Source organism: Rattus norvegicus, chromosome 15, assembly GCF_021556685.1.
Source record: "Rattus norvegicus strain SHRSP/BbbUtx chromosome 15, alternate assembly SHRSP_T2T, whole genome shotgun sequence".
Lineage (NCBI taxonomy): Eukaryota > Metazoa > Chordata > Mammalia > Rodentia > Muridae > Rattus > Rattus norvegicus.
Window position 1 is genome coordinate 50655630 of NC_141548.1, and position 27973 is coordinate 50683602.

The 27973-nt window shown below is 45.2% G+C and overlaps 1 protein-coding gene across 1 annotated transcript; it reads left to right on the forward strand.

The window, feature by feature from the left end:
- The first annotated feature begins 30 nt into the window (after positions 1–30).
- Positions 31–27973, forward strand: Tnfrsf10b (TNF receptor superfamily member 10b). The gene is given in 8 exon segments (NM_001395720.2): positions 31–297; positions 2851–2941; positions 5696–5809; positions 7570–7678; positions 9173–9381; positions 17528–17616; positions 24028–24103; positions 25763–27973. Coding segments are annotated over 8 exon segments (1011 nt in total). The 5' UTR covers positions 31–273; the 3' UTR covers positions 26062–27973.

The following is a 27973-nucleotide window of genomic DNA, read 5'->3' on the forward strand; positions in this document are numbered from 1 at the left end:
AGGAGGAACAGTTCGATCGATCGCGGCGGTCATTCAGAGAACTTTTTCCGTGAGAAAGTCCAAAGAACTTTTTTTTTTCTGGGAGGAAACAGCTCATCCTTCGTGGATTTTCAGAGGTGAAGCCGTGGTGTGTTGGATGCACTAACTTCATAAGCCTCCAGGACGCAGCCGGCGAACAGCCTCAGCGGTCTGGATAGATCACGCCCCAGGCCGGCGCACGCCCCAGGCCGGCGGCCATTCCCGGACAGCAGACCTCGGACTAGGGTCCCCAAGATGTTACAAGCTTTTCTGCTACTGGTGAGTATGGCGCGACATGAGCACGGTGACCCAAGTGGAGAGCCCACCAAGGAGAGACCGCGCTAAAGTGCCCTGCTAGCCGAGCGCGCACGTGTCTGGGGTGAGGAGGGGTCTGGCGGTGTGGACAAACTTCGCTGTGGGCCAGGTACGACTCGACGGGGTAGCGGAGGCGTAGAAGATTCGAAAACGGGGTGGGATGGCGAGGACTCGAAGGTGGGGTGAGTCCGGATGGGATGGGAGGTGGGTGGAACACTCAAGACTGGGAGGATATGACGAGGCGCCGCTTTGATAGCAAAAGGACCGTACTCTAGGTGAGTGGACCCAAAGATGGAGGGAGGGAAGTTTCGACGCTGGGTGCGGGGCCCGGGGAGCAGCTGGCCCAGCAAAGCGCGCTAGGGTACCAAACCTGGGGCAAAGTGGAGCAGGGGAAGGAAGAAGGGACAGTGGGCAGGGAAAGGATCCGGATCCGGTTACCCTGAAGGACCCTCAGGTCAGAGAAATTAGAAGCAGGGCGAGAGAGGGAGAGTATGGCGCGACAGGGAGAGTATGGTGCACGTGAGCGCGGTGCCCCGAGTGGAAAGCCGGCCAAGGAAAGACCGCGCCCGGAACGCGCTAGACTGGTGGGAAGGAGGGAAGGGAGGGAAGGTAGGGGAGGGAGAGAGGGAGGGAGGGAGAAGGGGGACACCAGTGTCACATCACTGACTTCTTTTTTGTGGTTTCTTGGACTCTGCAACTTAATGGGCTTAAAAAGAGTAAAAGGGGCCCTGAAGAGGCCTAGAATCTGACCTTTCCCCCTTCTGCCAGCATGAGATTATTAAGGAGAATTCCAGTTTCTTGGAGTCTATTGTTTCTAATGTCTAATAGAGAGGCACACAAGTGTCTCTTTAGAGATACACTTATTATAGATATTCTTATATTACATTATGTGCATAGTATTATAGATTCATTTCCACCAGGCTGGATACAGTTCTCCACCTTCTGTTTTATTTAACACTTCACTGTCGAGGTGGAACATGCCAATGTCTGGGGGAAAAAAGTAAATAGAATGAAAGAAGAAACTAAAGTCAGACATGTTCAGTTAGTGGCAGGAAGCCCTGCGTATGAACCAAAACGAAAAAGGAAAGAGACGGAACAAAGAAAGGAAATAAGCAGACTACTAGCTCCTAACATGGAGACTCGGTATGTTACTTTAATGGGTGTATGGACTTAGAGTTTTAAGATGAAAAGAGTTCTGAACTTCGGTTGGTTACAGGACAGTGTGAACACAGCAGTGCTGGCCATTTTGTTTAAAATAATTAAGATGCTCATTTTACCCACTGTATACCTGAATGCATGTAAAAAAAAATCTTTGTGCACACTTATCTTGAGTTTCATTGCTGTGAAGAAACACCACGGCCATGGGCAACTCCTATAAAGAAAACATTTAATGGGGACTGACTTACAATTTACAGGTTTAATCCATTATCATTATAGTAGGCAGCAGGGCAGCATAAAGGTAGAAATGGTGCCGGAGGATCCAAGACTTCAACATCTTGATCTGTAGGCAGCAAGGAGTCTGTGGGCCACACTGGGTATAGCTTGAGCATAGGAGATCTCAAAACCTGACTCCACAGTGACACACTTCCTCCAACAAGGTCACACCTTCTCCAATAAGGCCACATCTCCTAATAGTGTCACTCCCACATACTTCTATATACAGCAGCACAGGATATCCATCCAAAGCATGTGTTATCTCACCTCAAGAGTCAGATCAAAGGCAAATCTTCCAGCCTCAAGGCCCTGGTCACAGGTGTGCCCTCCATTTCTGGATTGCAGTTCATTCCAGATGTAGTCTAATTGACCACGGAATGTATCTGGAGATCAGAGGCCAACTTCAGGTGTCAGTTCTCACCTTCTACCTCATTTGAAACAGAATCTCTCTTGTTCATCACTGAGTACGCTGCTGCCTGTTCTATGAGCTTCTAGGAGTTCTTCATCTCCACCTCCCATTCAGCCACAGGAGTCCTGGAATTTCACACGTGCACCTTATGTCTGGCTTTGTATTGAGTCTTGGGAATCTGAACTCAGGTCCTTGCAACTGTGTGGCAAGTGTATTATCTACTGAGTGATTATACACTGAAGATGTGTATTATCTTCTAAAGTCTTGACTGCATTTAAAAAAACTGGGGATAGGGAGCAGAAATAGTCACACACATGATTAACTAGTCACACAGGAAACAAGACAGTGTACCAGAGGATGCATGCTGTTTCTATTTGGGACAATATACTTTTCAAGACTTTCCTCTAATTTACACTGTGTATGCTATGTAGGTACATACAAACTTTTTTTTAAGCAGGAGAGAATAAAAGATAGGAACAGTTCAAGCTTCTGTGATGTGAGCAGCTGTAAGAGGCAAACAGAAGCATGAACAGAAACTAGTACTGTACAGTTAGAAGCGGGGAAGGGTCTAAGGGTCATGGCTTCTTAGAAGCTGGAGGGAAGGGAATGTGAGGTGACCTTGTGATGGTGAGACCCGAAAGCCACTGAAGGCAGTTCCTGCTTTGTTTCCACAGAGTTTCTTTGTTCCAGTGACTGCTAAGCTAGCCCAGGATCGCCCAGCTGACCTACAGAGGCTGAAGCAGAGTCCACTGGAATGTCCAGCAGGTACATTCTAGAGTGATGGCAATTTTTGTCTCTGATTCCCACTCTCAGGCTCCATGGTCTTGCAGTTCCCGTTTCTTTTCTGACCTAGATACTTACTCATCATTTTCTAACTCCAAGGTCATGAAGGTTTATCTTCACAGTGTTTTGCCTGCATGGTTTTCCTATTTCGGTGTGTTTCCATTAAGGTATTTAGAATTAATTTTTGTGTACAGTATCTGGTAAGGGTCCAGCTTCTTTGTATGTATGTATGTATGTATGTATGTATGTATGTATGTATGTATGTGAGTACACTGTCGCTGTCTTTGGACACACCAGAAGAGGGCATCAGATGCCCATCACAAATGGTTGTGAGCCACCATATTGTTGCTGGGAATTGAACTCATGACCTCTGGAAGAGCAGACAGTGCTCTTAACCACTAAGCCATCTCTCCAGCCTCTTATTATACACATAGCTATCCAGTTCCTTCTATTTATTTATTTATTTATTTATTTATTTATTTATCTATCTATCAGTTGATCGATTGATTGATTGCTGGATCCAACCTAGAGCCTCACTCATGCAAGCACATTACCATTGAGTAGGCCCCAGCTCTGCTAACCAGTTACTGTTCACTATTTGCATTGTGTGAATTCTGAGTGCCCTACAATCACTAAACCATGGAAACCAGCTGTGTTGGCATTCTTTTCAGCCATCCTAACTCTCTGCGACACCTTTGGTAGCTCTCAGCCTGATCCTCTTACCAGAATTATCGAGGTCAGTGTCTGTGCTTGGGCAATCCTAACAAGCCAGGCTCTACCATCATCCTCAATAATTAAGCCAATCAAAAAAGTCATTGATGGGAGAACTGTCCCCACTCCTTACCCAGCCAGTGCTGGAGAGCTGGCCCAAGTGGCAAGGGTGTGGGAGAGCTGACAGACTGACCAATGCAGCTACCACACAGTCCCAGATTCATGGCTCTGAGCTGGCCCACCTCAACATCTACCCGGCCTGTGAGCTGCTGGAGCCCATGAAGGGAATTGGGTCCTGCAGAACCAAAGCTGTGGGATCTTCATGACTCAGTGCAACAAGAGGACATCTGAGAGGAGTCCAAATGAGGATTGGTATTGATAGTGTAGGAGAACCAGACCAATGACACATTGCATGAACATTTGCCAGTAAAGATGTATGAACAGAAGGGTACTGTGCTACACATCACAGCTTCCACGGCAAGACCTTCTTTTTAAAATTAATTTTTTATTTTCTGTTGGGGAGAAGTTACAAGAGTGGACAGTGGATATTGAAGGACTGGGAATGGGGTGCATGATGTGAAATTCACAAATAATCAATAAAAAATTATGGGAAAAACTCATTGATTGATACTGAAATTCACAAGGAGATTTGCCCATCATGGCCATATTGGAAACAGACAGGGATCTAGTGGCCCCCACATCCATCTTTGACATGACATTTAGGTAGGGCCACAGTTATGAATTGTTTTGTTGTTGTTTTCATGATTTTTTTAGCGACATTTTTATCTTCTGTACATTGGTGTTTTGCCTACATGTGTGTCTGTATGAGGGTGTCAGAACAGGTCCCTCAGAACTGGAGTTACAGACAGTTGGGAGATGCCATGTGGGTTCTGGGAATTGAACCCATGTCTTCTAGAAGAATGATCAGTGCTCCTAACTTCTAAGCCATCTCTCCAGCCCCCAGAGTTATTGACCCACCATTATTTTGTCTCCATTCTGTCCTGCAGGGTGGTCTGACAACTAGCAAATCTTGTTCCTTATAAGTTTCTTTATCCTGCCTAGCCATAGGCTTCATCTGTTTTCTTTCCCCAGTACAAGGCTTACTCTTTGTGGCATCCAGTAGTCTTACAGTCAAAGGGAGAGGTCACAAGTGTCTCTTTGACATGTCCCCGGTTCTTCTTGAAGGCCCATTACAGTCCTGCAATCTCTGGCCGCTCTGTCTGTAGACACCACTGCAGAGTTGTGCTGCTCCTTGGCCTCCTGAAGAAGCTATCCCCTCCCCCCTTTCTTTTGGCCATGGCTTCAGCCTCTTTCCAGGAATAAATGGAACAGGTGGCAGGTGACTCTGCTGGAGCCACCTGTCTTGAGGGCAGTCCAATTCTGCTGAGTGCTGCAGGCATGCACAGAGGACAGACAGGAATACTGTCTAGTCCTTTGTTGTATAGACTCTGTCACAAGGAACACTATCTCCTACCCAGTCAGTGGAGGCCTGACAAGGATGTAGGCCTGAGGTCCCAGGAGCACTTGGCAGTGATGCCTCGGGAAATAGAATGGGTACCACATTGCTTCATCTTGAGGTGGTTTCTATAGTCTACCTATAGAGAGATACTTGTCTCTTTTACAAGTTACCTACTTTGTTGGTGTATCAAAGCTTATAATATTCATTCATAATCTCTTTCTTTTTATTGGGTAATGGGAGTCTCATATTTAGCCCTGACTGACCTGCAGTGTGTTTGTGTAGACCAGTCTTGCCTTGAATTGTTTCTGCCTACTGGCCTACATGATAAGTTCTAGGCTAGCCAGAGCTATGTGGTGAGACCCTGTTCAAAAAACAAAGAACAAAAAACAAGCAAACAACCAGAGAGGAAGGAAAGAAAGTGCTCCCTAGACATGCCCACAGCCAATCTGAGGCAGGCAGCCCCTCAGTTATGATCCCCATTTCCCACGTAGGTCTAAGGAGGACACAAGTCTTCACAGCTCCAGGAATGCTGACATTCCCTTGACCGGTTTCCCTTCCATTCTCAGGCCAGTACCTGTCCAAGGAGGATGGCTCGTGCAAAGCTTGCATAGATGGTGAAAACTACACCAGCGGTCCCAACGTCCTGCCTTCCTGCCTTTCCTGCAGGGTCTGTAAGGAAGGTACAGAACAAAGGGGCTCTTCCCCACAGGCAGGATCTGGGGAAGTGGATTCCTACCTGCCATGGACTCGGAAACCTCGGTTCCGGCCCATCTTGGCCTTCATTCTTCCCTGTTCTCTGCTTGTCTTTCTTTCATTAATGGGAAAAAAACAGAAGTTGCGAAGAGTTCATTTGTGCTGTGTTTTAGGAATCATTGAGACCATCTATTAAGAATGAGGTAGTGCTGGGGATTTAGCTCAGTGGTAGAGCGCTTACCTAGGAAGCGCAAGGCCCTGGGTTCGGTCCCCAGCTCCGAAAAAAAGAACCAAAAAAAAAAAAAAAAAAAGAATGAGGTAGTGTGCCCTGTGGAGGGCCCCTCCTGGTACCCTCAGATGCATTGTGGGACAGTTGCCACTGCTCTCACCATGAATCAGTTTATAGGCTTGTCACATGTGGTGAACAGGAAGTACCCTAGTGTCCGCTGTGCAAGGACTTGTCCCAAGGAGTGGTGGGGCTCCAAAGAGCACAAATCATTAGAGCTGGGCCTTGAAGGATAAGTGCAGGGTTCTAAGTGGAATAGAGAGGTCTCCAGGCAGAATTGCACAATTGAGGAGTAAAGAGGCCTGCACATTTGGAATGGGAGATAATTCCACTCTGGATCCAGCTTGAGTCTGCTCAGTTCTGCAATGGATTTGATGCCCCTCAGCAAACCTTGAGTCACCAGGGGTAGTGGCCTGCTTTGCCATTTCCAGGTGTGGAAGTCAGAAGTGTGGGTCACGGGGAGGAAAAGGGCCACTATGAGTCTCCCCTCTGTGTGTGGCCACTCTCTAGTTGTAGGTGACATGGTATGTTCTATTCTTACTCTCAGGAGCCATCAAGTTCTTAGTACTGGAGCCTTCAAGTCTGTGAGTCCTGTGTGGCCAATCCTTCTAGAACATAAAGTTCAACACGCATTCATCTTTCTTGCCGTGTGCCTGCTGAAGTGCTTGGGTCATGGGTTATTGTTTTCATTTCTAGTCAGGAAAGACTCTGACAAAAGCAGTTACAGAAGAAAGGGTTGAGCTGGCTCACAGGTCTAGCATACCGTCCACTGTTGCAGGGAGTCAGGTGGCAGGAGCCAGAGGCAGTTCTCAACTCACCCTCAGCGAGTGATAGGCATGTGAACTCAGTTTCCCCTCTTCATACAGTTCAGAGACCTAGTCCAAGGAATGGTGCCACCCAGACAGTGTGAGTCTTCTCACCCTATTAGCTTAATCAAAATAACCCCCACAGACATACCCAGACACCCGTCTCTCAGATGATTCTAGATCTTCTCAAATTAACAATTAAGATCGACCACCATAATCAGTAACAAAAAGGGTAGTGGTTGAGTGGGTTAGGGCTGGGTTCCCAGATGGTTCTGAGCTGGACTCTCTTGTTGCAGTCACTAGGGATGTGGATGTGAGCACTCAGTTTCTGCTTCTTAAGGCTCCTCCTGTTTCCAGGAGCTTGAGGCTCATCAGAGGGGTACAGAGGCGCATCCCTTGCAGCTGTCCTGGGGATCTTTAAAAGACTTTTCCTTCCAAACCTCATGTATGCGGTCATGAATTGTTCTCCTTTTGTATTATGGCCCTGAGTACTTATAGCTGCTCTTGAGAGCCATCATCTACATGCCCGGGGCATGGTGCTAGAGAAACTGGTCCTCAGTATTACTTCCTAAGTTCAGTTGAGCCAAATTGGAAGTGTGTCATGAGGAACTGTTACCATGGTAACCAGAAAACCTCTTCCCTCCAACCCTTACAGATAAAGTCATAAAAAGCCGATGCGTCAAAGCTAGAAACACAGAGTGTGAGTGCAAACCAGGCAGCTTTGAAGATAAAGACTCGACTGAGATCTGCCAGACATGCTCTAAGTATGATACGGGCCCTCCCTCCCACCTTGTGGAGTTCCCACACCATAGGAAATCCCTAAACCCTTGGGGTCTCTGAGCCTGCTGTCATCTCTCCATGTCCAACTGCAAGTCTCTCCCTATCCCTGTCCCCATTCAGTCAGCAGCCCATTCCTGTTCTTTCCCACCCATTCTTTTCCCTTGGCCAGATAATTTGTCTACTATCTGTAGACAGAGCATGAGAATAAGGAGGCCATAGCCTGGCTTGTGTTCATTTACGCTCTTTCACGATTTTTGTGCAGCCAGAGACCTAGAAAGACAAAAGTATTGCAGCCCACAAAGATGTGTGTGTGTGTGTGTGTGTGTGTGTGTGTGTGTGGTGTGTGTGTATGCTCTGTGTGTGTGGTGTGTGTGTATGCTGTATGTGTATGTGTGTGTGTATGCTGTGTGTGGTGTGTGTGTATGCTGTGGTGTATGGTGTGTGTGTATGCTCTGTGTGTGGTGTGTGTGCTGTGTGTGTGATGTGGGGTGTGTGTGTATGTGTGTGGGGTGTGTGTGTGTATGTGTGTGGGGTGTGTGTGTGTGTATGTGTGTGGGGTGTGTGTGTATGTGTGTGTGTGCTGTGTGTGTGATGGGGGTGGAGTGTGTGTGATGTGGGGTGTGTGTGTATGTGTGTGGGGTGTGTGTGTATATGTGTGTGGGGTGTGTGTGTGTATGTGTGTGGGGTGTGTGTGTATGTGTGTGTGTGCTGTGTGTGTGATGGGGGTGGAGTGTGTGTGATGTGGGGTGTGTGTGTATGTGTGTGGGGTGTGTGTGTGTATGTGTGTGTGATGTGGGTGGGTGTGTGTGTATGCTGTGTGTGTGATGTGGGGTGTGTGTGTGTGCTGTGTATATACATATTGTGTGTGTGGTATGTATGTGGTATGTATGGCGTGTGTGGTGTGGTATGTGTGGGGTGTATGGAGTGTGTATGTAGGGGAGGGTGTGGGGTGTGTGTGGTGTGGTGTGTGGTATATGTGTGTGGTATGTATGGGGTATGTATGTGTGGGGTGTGTATGTGTATGGTGTGTGTGGCATAGTGTGTGGTATGTGCGTGTGGTGTGTGTGTGTATGTGGTGTGGGGTATGTGTGTGTTCATTGGAGCTCTCAGAGGCACCTGAGCAAACTCAGCCAGCCTTGCTTCAGGAGGCTGTACACATGTGCCACATGTCTGTACTTCAGAGGGAAAGGCTGACAAAGAGACCTGGCTCAGTAGTGACCACACAGGCTTCTTACCTTCCCTTTCCTAACTTAGGGTCTTCCTGTGGCCAGGACAGCTCAACATACACCCTGTCCAAAAGGCAGAAGGGCTACCACCGTACCTAAGGGGGTTCCCCAAGGTCTGCACAGACACATGGAGCCTGCCTTTCTTTAATACCATTTCAGGGATTCTGGGTACAGTGGGCGACTACCTTTTTAGCACATCTGGTCAGCAGCCTTCTCACAAAATCTTATCATTTGTTTCTTGTGTGTACCCAGCTGCACTGATGGGGAAGATGAAGTGATCCCCTGCACCCCAAAGGCAAACCGGAAGTGTGTCCCCAAAAACACTCAAATACCTCAGCATAACCTAGGCCTCATAATAGGGCTCTTGGCCTCGGTCATATCAGTGGTGCTGTTTGTAGCTGTCATCTGGAAGACTAAAGCATGGGAATCAGTGTGTCTCTTTATGACAAGAGTCTATCCAGGTGAGTGGTGGCTGTGGGTGGGTCCCTGGACACTGAATCTCACTCTCCTTGACCTGCCCTTCTCCTTCAGGATTGTCCTCCTTGTCTCCCAAGCCCCTGTATCCCTGAAGCCTAGCTCTGTCTTCTTCCTGTGATTCATATACCATCTCCCACTTCCCCAAACAGCAAAAGTCCAGACTCTGACCAGTGCCTCTCACTCACTGTTCCCTGTCTCTTAACTGTAAAGCATCTTTTATTCACCTGTGGTAATTGTCCTCTTGGAGGCTTAGTGCCTCTGTCTGCTAACCTAGGCCTAGTCCTGGAAGCTGCTAACAACCTAATCCAGGCCTAGAATGTTTGCAGCCCCTGAGACTTGCTGCTGAACAAGCTTACCCTTTCTAGTTTACCCTTTCTAGTTCTTTCTGAACTCTGGCTGGCTGGTTCAACTCTGCTGATCTGGCTCAAACTCCTCTCCAGACTGACTAATTCAATCTGGCTTCTTTTTCTGCCTCTCATGAATTGCTCTGCTTGACATCAAACTAACTCTAGCCATGTGTTCTAATCTTCTGGCTTCCTCTCATTCTCTGGCTCATTCTGCCTTTACCTGTGTCTGGCTTGTTCTCTCTCTATAATCTGCCTCTGTACAACCATCCTGGTAAAACTGCCTCCTTCCTCTCTTTATTCTCTCTCTCTCTCTCTCTCTCTCTCTCTCTCTCTCTCTCTCTCTCTCTCTCTCTCTTTACTATTAACTCGAGTATTTCTTATATACATTTTGAGTGTTATTCCCTTTCCCGGTTTCCGGGCAAACATCCCTCTCCCCCTCCCCTTTTTTATGAGTGTTCCCCTCCCCATCCTCCCCCCCTTGTTGCCCTCCCCCCAACAATCTAGTTCACTGGGGGTTCAGTCTTAGCAGGACCCAGGGCTTCCCCTTCCACTGGTGCTCTTACTGGGATATTCATTGCTACCTATGAGGTCAGAGTCCAGGGTCAGTCCATGTATAGTCTTTAGGTAGTGGCTTAGTCCCTGGAAGCTCTGGTTGCTTGACATTGTTGTACATATGGGGTCTCGAGCCCCTTCAAGCTCTTCCAGTTCTTTCTCTGATTCCTTCAACGGGGGTCCTATTCTCAGTTCAGTGGTTTGCTGCTGGCATTCGCCTCTGTGTTTGCTGTATTCTGGCTGTGTCTCTCAGGAGCGATCTACATCCAGCTCCTGTCGGTCTGCACTTCTTTGCTTCATCCATCTTGTCTAATTGGATGGCTGTATATGCATGGGCCACATGTGGGGCAGGCTCTGAATGGGTGTTCCTTCAGTCTCTGTTTTAATCTTTGCCTCTCTCTTCCCTGCCAAGGGTATTCTTGTTCCCCTTTTAAAGAAGGAGTGAAGCATTCACATTTTGATCATCCATCTTGAGTTTCATTTATTCTAGGTGTCTAGGGTAATTCAAGCATTTGGGCTAATAGCCACTTATCAATGAGTGCATACCATGTGTGTTTTTCTGTGATTGGGTTAGCTCACTCAGGATGATATTTTCCAGTTCCAACCATTTGCCTACGAATTTCATAAAGTCATTGTTTTTGATAGCTGAGTAATATTCCATTGTGTAGATGTACCACATTTTCTGTATCCATTCCTCTGTTGAAGGGCATCTGGGTTCTTTCCAGCTTCTGGCTATTATAAATAAGGCTGCGATGAACATAGTGGAGCACGTGTCTTTTTTATATGTTGGGGCATCTTTTGGGTATATGCCCAAGAGAGGTATAGCTGGATCCTCAGGCAGTTCAATGTCCAATTTTCTGAGGAACCTCCAGACTGATTTCCAGAATGGTTGTACCAGTCTGCAACCCCACCAACAATGGAGGAGTGTTCCTCTTTCTCCGCATCCTCGCCAGCATTTGCTGTCATCTGAGTTTTTGATCTTAGCCATTCTCACTGGTGTGAGGTGAAATCTCAGGGTTGTTTTGATTTGCATTTCCCTTATGACTAAAGATGTTGAACATTTCTTTAGGTGTTTCTCAGCCATTCGGCATTCTTCAGCTGTGAATTGTTTGTTTAGCTCTGAACCCCATTTTTTAATAGGGTTATTTGTCTCCCTGCGGTCTAACTTCTTGAGTTCTTTGTATATTTTGGATATAAGGCCTCTATCTGTTGTAGGATTGGTAAAGATCTTTTCCAAATCTGTTGGTTGTCCCTTTGTCCTAACAACAGTGTCCTTTGCCTCACAGAAGCTTTGCAGTTTTATGAGATCCCATTTGTCGATTCTTGATCTTAGAGCATAAGCCATTGGTGTTTTGTTCAGGAAATTTTTTCCAGTGCCCATGTGTTCCAGATGCTTCCCTAGTTTTTCTTCTATTAGTTTGAGTGTGTCTGGTTTGATGTGGAGGTCCTTGATCCACTTGGACTTAAGCTTTGTACAGGGTGATAAGCATGGATCGATCTGCATTCTTCTACATGTTGACCTCCAGTTGAACCAGCACCATTTGCTGAAAATGCTATCTTTTTTCCATTGGGTGGTTTTGGCTCCTTTGTCAAAAATCAAGTGACCATAAGTGTGTGGGTTCATTTCTGGGTCTTCAATTCTATTCCATTGGTCTATCTGTCTGTCTCTGTACCAATACCATGCAGTTTTTATCACTCTTGCTCTGTAATACTGCTTGAGTTCAGGGATAGTGATTCCCCCTGAAGTCCTTTTATTGTTGAGGATGGTTTTAGCTATCCTGGGTTTTTTGTTATTCAAGATGAATTTGCAAATTGTTCTGTCTAACTCTTTGAAGAATTGGATTGGTATTTTGATGGGGATTGCATTGAATCCGTAGATCGCTTTTGGTAAAATGGCCATTTTTACTATATTAATCCTGCCAATCCATGAGCATGGGAGATCTTTCCATCTTCTGAGGTCTTCTTCAATTTCTTTCTTCAGTGTCTTGAAGTTCTTATTGTACAAATCTTTTACTTGCTTGGTTAAAGTCACACCGAGGTACTTTATATTATTTGGGTCTATTATGAAGGGCGTCGTTTCCCTAATTTCTTTCTCGGCTTGTTTCTCTTTTGTGTAGAGGAAGGGTACTGATTTATTTGAGTTAATTTTATACCCAGCCACTTTGCTGAAGTTGTTTATCAGCTTTAGTAGTTCTCTGGTGGAACTTTTGGGATCACTTAAATATACTATCATATCATCTGCAAATAGTGATATTTTGACTTCTTCTTTTCTGATCTGTATCCCCTTGACCTCCTTTTGTTGTCTGATTGCTCTGGCTAGAACTTCAAGACCTATATTGAATAAGTAGGGAGAGAGTGGGCAGCCTTGTCTAGTCCCTGATTTTAGCGGGATTGCTTCAAGTTTCTCTCCATTTAGTTTAATGTTAGCAACTGGTTTGCTGTATATGGCTTTTACTATGTTTAGGTATGGGCCTTGAATTCCTATTCTTTCCAGGACTTTTATCATGAAGGGGTGTTGAATTTTGTCAAATGCTTTCTCAGCATCAAATGAAATGATCATGTGGTTCTGTTCTTTCAGTTTGTTTATATAATGGATCACGTTGATGGTTTTCCGTATATTAAACCATCCCTGCATGCCTGGGATGAAGCCTACTTTATCATGGTGGATGATTGTTTTGATGTGCTCTTGGATTCGGTTTGCCAGAATTGTATTGAGTATTTTTGCGTCGATATTCATAAGGGAAATTGGTCTGAAGTTCTCTTTCTTTGTTGGGTCTTTGTGTGGTTTAGGTATAAGAGTAATTGTGGCTTCGTAGAAGGTATTCGGTAGTGATCCATCTGTTTCAATTTTGTGGAATAGTTTGGATAATATTGGTATGAGGTCTTCTATGAAGGTCTGATAGAATTCTGCACTAAACCCGTCTGGACCTGGGCTCTTTTTGGTTGGGAGACCTTTAATGACTGCTTCTATTTCCTTAGGAGTTATGGGGTTGTTTAACTGGTTTATCTGTTCCTGATTTAACTTCGGTACCTGGTATCTGTCTAGGAAATTGTCCATTTCCTGCAGATTTTTAAGTTTTGTTGAATATAGGCTTTTATAGTAAGATCTGATGATTTTTTGAATTTCCTCCGAATCTGTAGTTATCTCTCCCTTTTCATTTCTGATTTTGTCAATTTGGACACACTCTTTGTGTCCTCTCTTTAGTCTGGCTAAGGGTTTATCTATCTTGTTGATTTTCTCAAAGAACCAATTTTTGGTTCTGTTAATTCTTTCTATGGTCCTTTTTGTTTCTACTTGGTTGATTTCAGCTCTGAGTTTGATTATTTCCTGCCTTCTACTCCTCCTGGGTGTATTTGCTTCTTTTTGTTCTAGAGCTTTTAGGTGTGCTGTCAAGCTGCTGACATATGCTCTTTCCTGTTTTTTTCTGCAGGCACTCAGCGCTATGAGTTTTCCTCTTAGCACAGCTTTCATTGTGTCCCATAAGTTTGGGTATGTTGTACCTTCATTTTCATTAAATTCTAAAAAGTCTTTATTTTCTTTCTTTATTTCTTCCTTGACCAGGTTATCATTGAGTAGAGCATTGTTCAATTTCCACGTATATGTGGGCATTCTTCCTTTATTGTTATTGAAGACCAGTTTTAGGCCATGGTGATCCAATAGCACGCATGGGATTATTTCTATCTTTCTGTACCTGTTGAGGCCCGTTTTTTGACCAATTATATGGTCAATTTTGGAGAAAGTACCATGAGGAGCTGAGAAGAAGGTATATCCTTTTGCTTTATGATAGAATGTTCTATAAATATCTGTTAAGTCCATTTGGCTCATGACTTCTCTTAGTCTGTCTACGTCTCTGTTTAATTTCTGTTTCCATGATCTGTCCATTGATGAGAGTGGGGTGTTGAAATCTCCTACTATTATTGTGTGAGGTGCACTGTGTGTTTTGAGCTTTAGTAAGGTTTCTTTTACGTATGTAGGTGCCCTTGTATTTGGGGCATAGATATTTAGGATTGAGAGTTCATCTTGGTGGATTTTTCCTCTGATGAATATGAAGTGTCCTTCCTTATCTTTTTTGATGACTTTTAGTTGAAAATTGATTTTATTTGATATTAGAATGGCTACTCCAGCTTGCTTCTTCCGACCATTTGCTTGGAAAGTTGTTTTCCAGCCTTTCACTCTGAGGTAGTGTCTGTCTTTGTCTCTGAGGTGTGTTTCCTGTAGGCAGCAGAATGCAGGGTCCTCGTTGCGTATCCAGTTTGTTAATCTATGTCTTTTTATTGGGGAGTTGAGGCCATTGATGTTGAGAGATATTAAGGAATAGTGATTATTGCTTCCTGTTATATTCATATTTGGATGTGACGTTATGTTTGTGTGCTTTTCTTCTCTTTGTTTTGTTGCCAAGACGATTAGTTTCTTGCTTCTTCTAGGGTATAGCTTGCCTTCTTATGTTGGGCTTTACCATTTATTATCCTTTGTAGTGCTGGATTTGTAGAAAGATATTGTGTAAATTTGGTTTTGTCATGGAATATCTTGGTTTCTCCATCTATGTTAATTGAGAGTTTTGCAGGATACAGTAACCTGGGCTGGCATTTGTGTTCTCTTAGGGTCTGTATGACATCAGTCCAGGATCTTCTGGCCTTCATAGTTTCTGGCGAGAAGTCTGGTGTGATTCTGATAGGTCTGCCTTTATATGTTACTTGACCTTTTTCCCTTACTGCTTTTAATATTCTTTCTTTATTTTGTGCGTTTGGTGTTTTGACTATTATGTGACGGGAGGTGTTTCTTTTCTGGTCCAATCTATTTGGAGTTCTGTAGGCTTCTTGTATGCCTATGGGTATCTCTTTTTTTAGGTTAGGGAAGTTTGCTTCTATGATTTTGTTGAAGATATTTACTGGTCCTTTGAGCTGGGAGTCTTCACTCTCTTCTATACCTATTATCCTTAGGTTTGATCTTCTCATTGAGTCCTGGATTTCCTGTATGTTTTGGACCAGTAGCTTTTTCCGCTTTACATTATCTTTGACAGTTGAGTCAATGATTTCTATGGAATCTTCTGCTCCTGAGATTCTCTCTTCCATCTCTTGTATTCTGTTGGTGAAGCTTGTATCTACAGCTCCTTGTCTCTTCTTTTGGTTTTCTATATCCAGGGTTGTTTCCATGTGTTCTTTCTTGATTGCTTCTATTTCCATTTTTAATTCCTTCAACTGTTTGATTGTGTTTTCCTGGAATTCTTTCAGGGATTTTTTGCGATTCCTCTCTGTAGGCTTCTACTTGTTTATTAATGTTTTCCTGTATTTCTCTAAGGGAGTTCTTCACGTCTTTGTTGAAGTCCTCCAGCATCATGATCAAATATGATTTTGAAACTAGATCTTGCTTTTCTGGTGTGTGTGGATATTCCATGTTTGTTTTGATGGGAGAATTGGGCTCCGATGGTGCCATGTAGTCTTGGTTTCTGTTGCTTGGGTTCCTGCGCTTGCCTCTCGCCATCAGATTATCTCTAGTGTTACTTTGTTCTGCTATTTCTGGCAGTGGCTAGACTGTCCTATAAGCCTGTGTGTCAGGAGTGCTGTAGACCTGTTTTCCTGTTTTCTTTCAGCCTGTTATGGGGACAGAGTGTTCTGCTTTCGGGCGTGTAGTTTTTCCTCTCTACAGGTCTTCAGCTGTTCCTGTGGGCCTGTGTCTTGAGTTCACCAGGCAAGTCACTTGCAGCAGAAAAGTTGGTCTTACCTGTGGTCCTGAGGCTCAAGTTTGCTCGCGGGGTGCTGCCCACGAGCTCTCTGCGGCGGCAGCAACCAGGAAGATCTGCGCTGCCGTTTCCGGGAGCTTCAGTGCACCAGGGTTCCAGATGGCGTTTGGTGTTTTCCTCTGGAATCAGTAATGTGTGCAGAGTGCAGTCTCTTCTGGTTTCCCAGGCGTGTCTGCCTCTCTGAAGGTTTAGCTCTCCCTCCCACGGGATTTGGGTACAGAGAACTGTTTATCCGGTCTGTTCCTTCAGGTTCCGGCGGTGTCTCAGGCGCAGGGGTCCTGCCGCTCCTGGGCCCTCCCCCACGGGAACCCAGAGGCCTTATACAGTTTCCTCTCGGGCCAGGGATGTGGGGAGGGGTGGGCAGTGTTGGTGGTCTCTTCTGCTCTGCAGCCTCAGGAGTGCCCACCTGACCAGGCAGTGAAGTCTCTCTCCCATGGGGTCTGGGAGCAGAGAGCTGCTGCGGGCCGGGATCCGCGGGTGTGGAACTCCCCTCCTTCCTCTCTTTATTCCTTCTCTCTCTCTCTCTTTTTTTAAGATTTATTTATTATATATAAGTACACTGTAGCTGTCTTCAGACACACCAGAAGAGGGCATCAGAACTCATCACAGATGGTTGTGAGCCACCATGTGGTTGTTGGGAATTGAACTCAGGACCTCTGGAAGAACATTCAGTGCTCTTAACCGCTGAGCCATCTCTCCAGGTCTCTTTATTCCTTTTCTTTTTTTTTTTAAAGATTTATTTATTTATTATATATATAAGTACACTGTAGCTGTTCAGACACACCAGAAGAGGGCATCAGATCTCATTACAGATGGTTGTGAGCCACCATGTGGTTGCTGGGAATTGAACTCAGGACCTTTGGAAGAGCAGTCAGTGCTCTTAACCGCTGAGCCATCTCTCCAGCCCCTTTATTCCTTTTCTTAAGTAGCTTCCCTTTCCTTTCTCTTTTTGTGAGAGTTAGGCATATCCTGTTCTATCAAATCTTTCTCTGATTTATCACTCTGTCTGTCCCTCAATTAGACATCACTTTCAAACATGGGTGCTTCCTTCTACAAACTAGCTTTACCTTCATTGTTTGGGATTAAAGGTGTGTACTAAGGGCTGAGCCACACCACAATTAAAAAGAGGTGTTTTCAGTAAATACACACTCTTGGGGTTCACAGTGTGATCAAATATCCTACAACACTTAACCAGGTCTTAGAGGGTGGGGTATGGTCAGGACAGAGAGGCATTAACTCTTCAACTGAGGATAGAGGTCAAGATCAGAGAGGACCAGGACCAGCTCTGATTACAGCAGAACTAGACAAAAATTCTATGTGTGTTTATGTTTATTCTGTTTTTCCCCCTCTGCCTTCTCAGCCTCAGGGTAGACCCAAGCAAGAATGGCCCCTCCTTACTTTGTTAGTGTTAGAACCTCTGACCCCTCTGCTCAGATAAAGAAGGGCTGATGAGTCTCCTGCCCACTTGCTGTGGGAACCTCCTCTTCTAGGCTGTGAACAGGACCATGAAAACACTGTGGGTTTATCTCTCTTGGACGCACAGACATCGAGGAAGACAAATGGCTCTCACCACAACACGGTCAGTCATGCAAGCGAAAGCCTCAGCTGTAGCTCTGCTGGGCTTTTTTATTTTATTTTAACTTTAAATTTTTATGTATGTGAGTATTTTGCCTACATGTATGTCTGTGCATCACATGCATGTCTGGTGACCATGAAGGCTAGCAGACTATCCCATCAGATCCCCTGGAACTGGAGTTACAGGCAGTTATGAACTGCCATGTGGGTTCTGGGAATCAAACCCGGGCTTTCTGGAAGAACAGCCAGCACTCTCAACCACTGAGCAATCTCTTCAGCCCCGAGAAGCAGGGTGTTTGAGGGGCTGCACATCCCAGGAAGGAGGGTACATCATGTGCACCTGGGTCTGGGTCCACTATCAAGCAAATGACCATTTTGAGCTTCCACAAGGTCTCAAACCACGTTGCAACTGTGCCTTTTCTGCCCTTCTCCTGTGGTTGGGGTCAGGTGGGAGGAGAGACCTCCCCTTAGCACAGTACCAGGAGCACATAGTGCTGGAAACAGATCATGGATATGTGAGTCTAGGCTGGCTGTACTCAGAGAGGTGGAACCCTCCCGGGAGTCTGGGGGTATCATCTCCTTAGTGGCCTTCCAAAGTCATTTCCACATACTTGTGTCCCTTGGAAGGATCTGAAGTTCAGGGCAGTGATCACACTGAGCCCCCATACAGCGGAGAATGGCCATCTACTTTTTTTTGAGCACAAAATGGACAGACAAGAGCTGGTGACAGGTATCACTGGAGAAAGTGCTGGTTTGTAGACAAAGTTGCAGTTGTCATCAGATCTCCTAGCTCAGGGGAAGTAGAGACAAGGGGACACTGGACAGGCCAGGTATGACCTAGTATGGTGAACAAGCCACTCTGGAACATGCTGAGCCCCTTTCCTATTCGTGCTGTGTCTTCAGGACCTGAGGCAGCACATGTGTGAAGTAGATACCACAGCAAGGGTTCCTGGGTCTAACTGTTGTTTAATATATTGGGGGTTCATACATGCTAGGCAGACACTCCACTACTGACCTACATCTTCAGTCACTTAAAAAATGTTTTATTGAGACAATGTCTCACTATGTTACCCAGGCTGGCCTCAAACTTTGCCCTTCTGCCTCAGTCTCCAGAGTAGCTGGCATTACAGGCCTATGCCATCTGCCCGACTAGTTTTCCTTTTCCACCGTTTGTCTTGTTTTCTGATCACATTTGTAAGGAGGATTCCATGAAGTACAGTTTCCGGGTCAGGGTTACGGAAATGCTGTTCGGTGCATGCATGAGTACACCCATACACAGTCAGAGACACACCTAGTCATGAGTGCACGCACACACACAGTCAGAGACACACAACTACTGACATAGGGTCTCACGCACACAGTCACACACATACACACTGCTGTTTTTTCATTTGTGTTGGCTCACACGTTTTGATCAGGCATTGTAGCACTTTCTGTTGGTTTTGTTATAGGAAAGCATCAAGCGTCTCCTATGTATGACTATCTTGTCCTTGAGAGCTTTGTAAGGAAAAATGCTCTGCTATATGAGTATTTTCTCTCACACAGGTAGCAGATTCCTAATTTCTTGTATGTGCACACATGTGTCCATGTGTATATACATGTATGTATGCATGTATGCACTTATATGCTCGTGTGTGTATACATATGTGTATGTGCATTTGGAGGCCAGAGATCTTAGTCAAATGTTTACCTCACTTCTCTTCTTCAGTTTGTTATTTTCTGAGGCAGGATCTCTCCCTGCACCTCCCTATTGGTCAGGATAGCTCACTGGCTAAAGTGGCTGGCCAGCAAGTCTCAGATCCACCAGTCTCCATTCCTTGATGCTTGAATTACAAGTGCAGGCAGTCACTCCCATCTTCCCTCCCCCTAGGCTTTATTTTGTGTATGTATGAGTGTTTTGCCTATATGTATGAACACCATGGGTGTTTCTGGTTCCTGAGGAGGGCATAAGAGAGTGCCAGATCCTCTAGAACTGGAGTTACTTCAGCCTTTATGTCTGCTTAGGCATAGGCATCTGGACTCAGACCCTCACGCTGCCTGACTGAGCCACATCCGTACTTTAATTTGACCTAGTATTTTCATGTGGTGAAGTTTTTTTGTTTTTTTTTTTGTTTGTTTGTTTTTTTGTTTTTTGGTTTTTGGTTTTTTTTTTTTTTTTTGGTTTTTTTTTATGTATGTGAGTCCACTGTAGATAACTGTCTTCAGACACACCAGAAGAGGGCATCAGATCCCATTACAGATGGTTGTGAGCCACCATGTAGTTGCTGGGAATTGAACTGAGGACCTCTGGGAGAGCAATCAGTGCTCATACACACCGAACCTTCTCTCCAGCACCCAGTGAAGTTCATTTTTAAAGGTTAAAGTCAGCAGATACATCTACTTCCCATCACTCATGGGCTCCCAAAAGCCTTTCCCCCACATAAAATGCACCTCTGATTTCTTGGGGAGATTTTTTTCCCCAGTGATTTAATTTTTACATATTTCTGTATCATCTAGATGGATTTTAGGTGGTGAACAATGTAATATTGTTCTTGGTCACCGTGTGGTCCTTTTAGTTCCATTTAAATAGCGAGCTCCCCATAACCCTGGTCCATCCTCACTCACAAATCAAATGTTCATCTCGACAGTGACGTCCTTCTGCCTGGGCAAGTTCTGTTTCATTTTTGCAACTATAAGTGTTTATTTTATAAAGAGAAAGAGAACTAAATTTAAAAACAGTTAGTAGCCTCTCAGCTCTTAAGTGAGAGAACGCAGTATAGAAAGGGGCTCAGGAAGTAGTCAGTCCTGCAGCTCACTTCCCTCCTGAGGGATGACAAGTAATTTCAAGTTCTTTGGGTCTTTCTTTAAGCATTTACATGAAAGACTCAACGACATGTATATATAATACTCAGCTGCACATGAAAATTTCTAGTATGTTAAAATGAGCAGATATTTATTTTTCCAAACTTGTCAATTTACCCTGATACAATTTAGAATCATTCATAAGTTTTCCCCCTTGACCAAAATAATAATTGGAATTTTTGTTGAACTTTCCTTAAATATTAAAAGGGGACCATCAAGAAAAAAAATCCTACAGGATTAAGTGCATCCTCTCCCACGGAGGCCAGACAAGGCAGTCCCCTGCTACACATGTGCTGGGGGCCACAGACCAGTCCTTGTATGCTCTTTGGTTGTTGGCTTAGTCTCTGGGAGCTCCCGAGTGTTGTTGTATAATTATATTAAAATGGTTTTCTTTTACCCCTCTAGGTCCGGCACTTCAGTGCCCCAAGACATCTGCTAGATATCTTGCCAGAAACACACATTCCAACCCCGTGGCAGTTTAGTGACCCAGCCGCCACATACTCTTAAACTTAATTCACCACAAGAAAGAACACACAACCCAATAACCTCTGATCCAAGTGATAAGATGTAATTGCCCACCTAAACACACAAAGCTCTGTACACATCCATCCCTTAGGAACATTCATGACAACTTGTAAAGGTACAGCGTGGAATCTTAACATCAGCCTCCATGTTCTCTTGCTCCAGTCTCCTCCTTCTCCCTCAAACTTTTCTCCCGTCCATCCTTCCTTCTCGTCCAATGACAGGCCTCGTTCTATCCTGTACGCACCCTCACCTGTATGACATCCTACACCTGAGGGTCTGGATTAGTTGACACTGTTGGTCTTCCTATGGGGTTGCCATTCCCTTCAGCTCCTTCAATCCTTCCCCTAACTCTTCCATAGGGGTCCCCATCCTCAGTGTAGTGGCTGGCTGTATCTATGTCTGTCTCAGCCAGCTGCTGGTAGAGCCTCTCAGAGGACAGCCATGCTAGACTCCTGTCTGCAAGCACAGCATGGCATTAATAATAGTGTCAGGGTTTGGTGACCATCCATGAGATGGATCCCACGTTGTGTCAGTCACTGGATGGCTTTTCCTTCGATCTCTGCTCCATTTTTGTCCCAGCGTTTCTTTTAGACCAGAACAATTCTGGGTCAAAAATTTTGAAGGTAGATTGGTGATCCCAGCCTTCCAGTGGGGGTCCTGTCTATCTACCAGAGGTGGTCTCTTCAGGTTCTATCTCCCCATTGTTGGGCATTTCAGCTAAGGTTATCCCCATTGAGTCCTGGGAGTCTCTCACATCCTAGGTCTCTGGTACTTTCTAGAGGTTTCCCCTCTCCCCATTCCTGCAGCTACATATTTCCATTCATTCTCCTGGGCCTAGAGGCTTCTCTCCTAAGACAAGATTTAAAAAAAAAAGTTAAGATTTGTGTTTTTCTAAAAGGCACCTGTGTTTTGCCGCCTTTATAAGTTGGGTCTTTGCCTCAGTTTCCTTCCCTGTGGCTGGTATAAGAAATTCTGAGAAAAGCAACTTAGGAGAGGAGAGTTCATTTTATTTAGCTCAAAGCTCACAGTTACAGTCTGCCATGGCAGGTTAAGTCACAGAGCTGGGAACTGAGAGAACTGGCCACATCAGAGAGAGCAACAGGCAAGTACTTCATGCTCAGCCCTCTCTCCAGCTCACGGCTTAGCCTATAAAAGTGGTGCTGTCTGTATTCAGGGTGGGCCTTCCGCCCTCAGTTAACTTAAGGAGGAGAATCTCTCATGGGCATGCCCACAGACCAACCCAATTTAGACAGTTCCTCGTGGAGATTCTTCCCAGGTAACTCTAGATTGTGTGACATCGTCTCAAACTAACCATCATAATCCTCTGAGCTTCAGTTTTGAATGTACTGCCGTGTTTTAAAACATTCATCCAAAGTTATACTCATCTCTTAGTGTTACTTAAACTGTTTTTTTTAAGTGTACACACATCAAAAGCAATGACTTTTTTCTTGCTCCTTGCTAAAAAATCCTACCTCCTGTTCATTTTTGTTTGTTTGTTTGTTTGGTTGGTTTTTTCCCCCATCTTACTGTAGAGCTAGAGCTGTCAGAACAGAGATCAACAGTAATTAGAAGAGGGAGGTGTGACTTTGAGTGGAATCCTTGCACACTGTGCAAAGCTTTCTGAGTTTGAACCCTAGCGCCACCAAACCAAACCAAACCAGAAAGAGTGGTTAGAGAACAGTGATGCTTGGTCTTGGTTGGACCTGTTGGTTTCTAATGTGTTGTATCGTGAATTACACTGACTATTTTATATAGACATTTCCTTCATTCTTGATGTATCTGAAAGCTACCCTGCCTCTATCTTATGCTTAAAAGCCATCTTATAGTAAAGACAAACTAGATTCTTTGCTATTTGTGATTAAACCTGTTTCTCAAGGATTGGACTATGCCCAGCCTGTAACTTTAACTACAGACAATCCTGTACTGCCAGGTCCGGGAACGGCAATCCTGTCTTTGTTTCAAAAAGTTAGTAACCATCTTGCAATCCTACCTTTGTTTTAAAAAGTTATATGACCACCTATGCCTACCTTGTTATGACTTCCTGTCATTATGTCTACCTGAATGTCCACCTTGCGACCATGACTTTGATTCAGGAGTTTGGTAGGACTAATTTTCTATGCTTATGTTTTGCTCCGATAACCCCACCTATTTTGCTGGCCAAATCCCCCATGTAGAAATTCCCTGCACTAAGCCCTATAAATCCTTGCTTTCCTCACAAGTAATGCTGACCTCTTGAACCTCACCTTGCGGGGGTGGGGGCTTGTGCGTGAATAAAAAAAGCTTGCTTTAATTAATTTGGCCATGATGATTTAGGTCAGTGGTCTTTCTCCTCTCATCTTTGGGATTAACAATATCCTCTGGCTCCAAGTTGTTTTTTAGAAGTCAAATTTAGGGGCTGGAGAGGTGGCTCAGCAGTTAAAAATATTTGCTGCTCTTCCAGAGAACCCAGGTTTCAGTTCTCAGCACATGGACTAGGTAGTTCTCAACTGCCTGTAACTCCAGCTCCAGGTCACCTGACACTCTTGTCTGGCCTTCACAGCTCCCATTCACGTGTACATGACACACATATCCATAATCGGTCAAATTTTATATTCAGTTGTACCAGACACCTTCCTAGCCCTGACGCTGTTGGTGTTTCCCATATTTAGACAGTTGATGTGTGAGTTGTTGTTACTGATCAAAACACCATGAAAGCCTTGAAGCAAATCTTGACCTTGGATTTTTCAATAATTGTTCTCTATAGTCTTCAACTGAGACTTGTAAGAACCCTTGAGGGTGGGGAGCAGAAGGGAAGCCCTGGAGTAAAGGGAAAAAGAATCCACTCTTGATGGAGGCTTAGACACTTGCCGCAGAATATTTAAGTTGAAGATTTATGCTACACTAGGCCACCAGCATTCAAGAGCCTTCCAGCAACTGAGGCAGGAAGTTTATCTGTGTCTCCACAGAGACCTTAGAGAGGCAGCCCTGTAAACTAAGTCTCCTAATCAGAATCAGGCCTGGGCCCAGGTCTCCTGACTCTGACCAGCGCATCTCTGCTCTTTGCTTGCAGGAACCTGACAGAACTCAGAGTTCGCCATTAGGAAGGAAGTTGCTGGTACTGGCAAATGGAAACAACCCAGCTGATGGTGAGTGCTTTGTCTGAGGCAATGGCACAGAAGCCCAGGAAATAGGAGAAGCATTCCAATCATCATGCCCATGGTAGATAGGGCAACTAATGACAAGACAACTATCGATGGGTGCAAAACCTACCTACACTGTTATCACTGGACTTGGGGACCAGGAATCCCCCTCTCCTCTCTTCTGTCTCCGCTGGGACCCTCCTCAGTGCCTCATTGTTATTGACAGAATCTTTCTAACCTTTCACTCTTCCATTATCCTTCATTTCTCCCGTCTATTCCCCACCCCGACCCCCCGCCAGAGCCTCCAGAATGGTGCATTGGCCTGTGTTAATACCCACCGACTTTAGACTAGACGCTCCTGACATGGCCAGACCTAGTTCTATGAGTTGTACTGTAAACCACAAACCTGATTTCAGAGACATCATGCAAAACGAAATGGAAACCATCTCAAGAATAACAGTTCAGATATTGACTACACAAGTTGACAAATTTTGTATGTGTTGAGTTGAATCAAATGGCACTTGTTTCCTTTCATATTTAGTTTGTTCGTAAGTCAGTTTCCCACAGGTTCTGGGAATAGAACTTAGGTCTTCTGTAAGAGCAGTATGTGCTTTTAACCACTGGGCTCTCTCTTCCACCCCCATACTCAGCACTGCAATGCTTGAGACTGAACCCAGGATTCTGAGTATGCTGGGTACCAGTTGAGCTACACCTCTAACCCTCCTTTTCCTGGCTAAACAAGGCTGTTAGAAAAGGTCCATGCGACTCTTGGGGCTCATGGGACTCATATCCCGGCTCCCTCAGTTTCTCAGGATGGAGGGTGACACACTTCATACATGTCTCATCTGTGTCATCATAACCCCATAAATGAGCTTTCATGACTTAGCTACAGGTTCAGGTTCTCTGTCCTTTCTTTTCCTACATCTAGTGGCAGTGATGTTGCAATGAGTGGGGGGCCAGCTGGCATGAGAAGGCCCTCTCCATCTCTCTGCTTTGCTCCTTCTGCAAATGCTGATAGCCTTGCTTTATACCACACGCATTATAAGTGCAGCCTAAACAGTTTACTTCTCTTGAGATACTGTACACTCACCCCCTCTGCCCCAATGTTGTTCATGCTACATGCTACTCCCTTACACAATCAATCAATCTTGATGCTCTGAGGCTCTGACAGGATATGGATACACACACACACACACACACACACACACACACACACACACACTGAAACATCTCCCACTGGGCCAACAGCCCTCTTGCAGAACAGGAATTTTTTTTAAGGAATATTTTTAAAACCTTTGATTGGAATTTTACTTTGTATATATGGGTGTTCTGTCTGCCTGTATGTCTGTGCACCACTTGCATGCCTGGTGCTTTGCGGAAGCCAGAAGATGGTGTCAGATTTCCCGGTACTACAGTTACAGATGGTTGTGAACCACAGGTGCTGGGGATTGAACCCGAGTCCCCTGGAAGAGTATTCAGCTGAACCATTTCTCCAGCACCCAGACTTTTGGTTGGGTTCAAGCGTGGGGCTTCAACAGCCAGCGTTCATGGACCCAAAAGGGAGTATGTCAGGTCCTACCCTGGGCTTCGTGATCTGACTTAGGATTCTTTACCCTGTGTGAAGTGCTTGCAGCTTACCTGTCCCCCATGTTTTCTGACACCCAGCCCTGAAGTTGATCTTCGAGCGCTGTTCGACCGAAGTGCCCTTTAACTCCTGGGACCGTCTCATGCGGCATATGGGTCTCACAGACAATCAAATTCAAATGGTCAGGGCTGAGACACAAGTCCCATGTGAGGTCTTGTACCAAATGCTGCTGAAGTGGCTCTACCAAACGGGGCTAGGCGCCTCTATCAACCACCTGCTAGGTGCCTTGGAAGCGGTGGGAGAAAGATGTGCCCTGGAGGAAATTGAAGACTATGCTGTGAAATCCGGGAAGTTCGTTTATCAGAACACTACAGCCTAGGCAGGTGTGGTAACTCAGAAGACAGAGCCGAGAGGATCTTTATTAGTTTGAAGGTAGCCTGGTCTACACAGTGAACTCAGGACAGCCAGGTCTATGTAGAGAGACCCTGTCTCAAAAGTAAAAGAGGAGGAGGAGAAACTGCTGCAGGTTCTTCAGTATTATTGAAATGTATTTTATTTTTCTTGCTATATTTATTGTATCATATAACTGTATTGTCCTTCTAAAAGTTGAACACAGAGCCTCTTGAACATAAGTGTTCTAACACATCTTCAGCCTCCTGGTTTACCTTTGTTCCTGGACAAGGCGCAATTGGTAGGATATGATAGAACCTGCCTATCATTCTAACACTGGGGAAATGAAGCCAGGAACATCAAGAGTTCGAGGCCAGTTGGTTTACATGAGCTCCTGTATAATGTGCAGGCTATCCGTAAATTATCATATGCTGTCTAAGTTTGTTGAGAGCTGACTCTGGGGACAAAGAAGGTGCTACCATCCCAGATTCTGGCATATTCATTTCACAGGTCTACCAAGACCCCTTGTCCAGAGACAAAATACCCCCTCTGTAAAACAGAGGGGGGAAAAAAAACAGCCCAAGGCTGGAAGCTCATGTCCTTGAGACCAGATAAAAGGCCACTGTTTTCCAAGCATGGCCTGTTGTGTGCTGTTAGGTTACTGCTCAGCACTACACAGCTGCACAGCGCTCCCTTGCTCCAGGTGCTAGTGGGCACCCTACTGAGGGTTTGTCTTGACTCTAACTCCTAGGTGTCCATATTTCACACTTGAAGTGAGTTTGCTGGTTTGGACACAAAGGGAGCATAAAAAGTACTACCTGGATAACCCTTGATGACCACATGCCTTGTAAGCACTTGACCATTGTATGTGAAAGCAAACAGTGGAGCTCCCCATTGAACTGCCACAGCCTTTCTAGAGCTGGACTCACACGTGTGCCCCACCAGATCCAGATCCAGCAACAACTGCCTTTAGATACCGGCCGTTGTAGGGATTTCTGGAGAACTGGCACATACAGACTTTTGTCCTGTGTAGATCTATTGTTTTTAAATTTGCTTGTTTTTGAGACAGTCTCAATATGTAACCTTAGCTGACTTTGAACTCACTGTGTAGACCAGGATAGCCTACAACTCAAGAGATCTGCTTGCATCTGCCTTCCAAGTTCTAGGATTCATATCTCTCTCTCTCTCTCTCTCTCTCTCTCTCTCTCTCTCTCTCTCTCCTCCTCCTCCTCCTCCTCCTCCTCCTCCTCCTCTTCCTCCTCCTCTTCCTCCTCCTTCTTCTTCTTCTTCCTTCTTCTTCTTCTTCTTCTTCTTCTTCTTCTTCTTCTTCTTCTTCCTCTCTCTCTCTCTCTCTCTCTCTCTCTCTCTCTCTCTCTCTCTCTCTCTGCTGTGTATGAGTGTTTTGCCTGCATATATGCATGCCTGCTGCCTCTAGAGGTCAGACAGGCATCTGGTTCCCTTGAACTGGAGTCGCAGATGGTTCTGATCCAGCATGTGGGCACTTGAAGCTGAGCCCCGGTACTCGGCAAGAGCAAGCAAGCATTCTAAACCGCTAAGCAATCTTAAGTCCCTCCTTCTGGCAGAGTCTTCTCTAGTAGATTCTCAGCACACACAGGAGGACAGCTGTGGCTGGCCCCAGGCATTCTGTATTGTCCACCAGTGTTATGGTATCCTGAGTAAGCATCGTGCCTCCATGCAGACATCAGGACTGCACACCAGGGCTTGCTGAGCTCTGTCCAGCCCCAGCCCCAAGAGCAAGTGTTTCACCCTCTGGATGCTCTTCCTTAGCCCTCTTAGAAGTGTGTTGGTAACAAAACAGTACAAGACATGTCATTAGATACAAAACTCATGTATTATGAATTCATGACCAAATTAAATATGAAACCTTATATAAAAAGGTA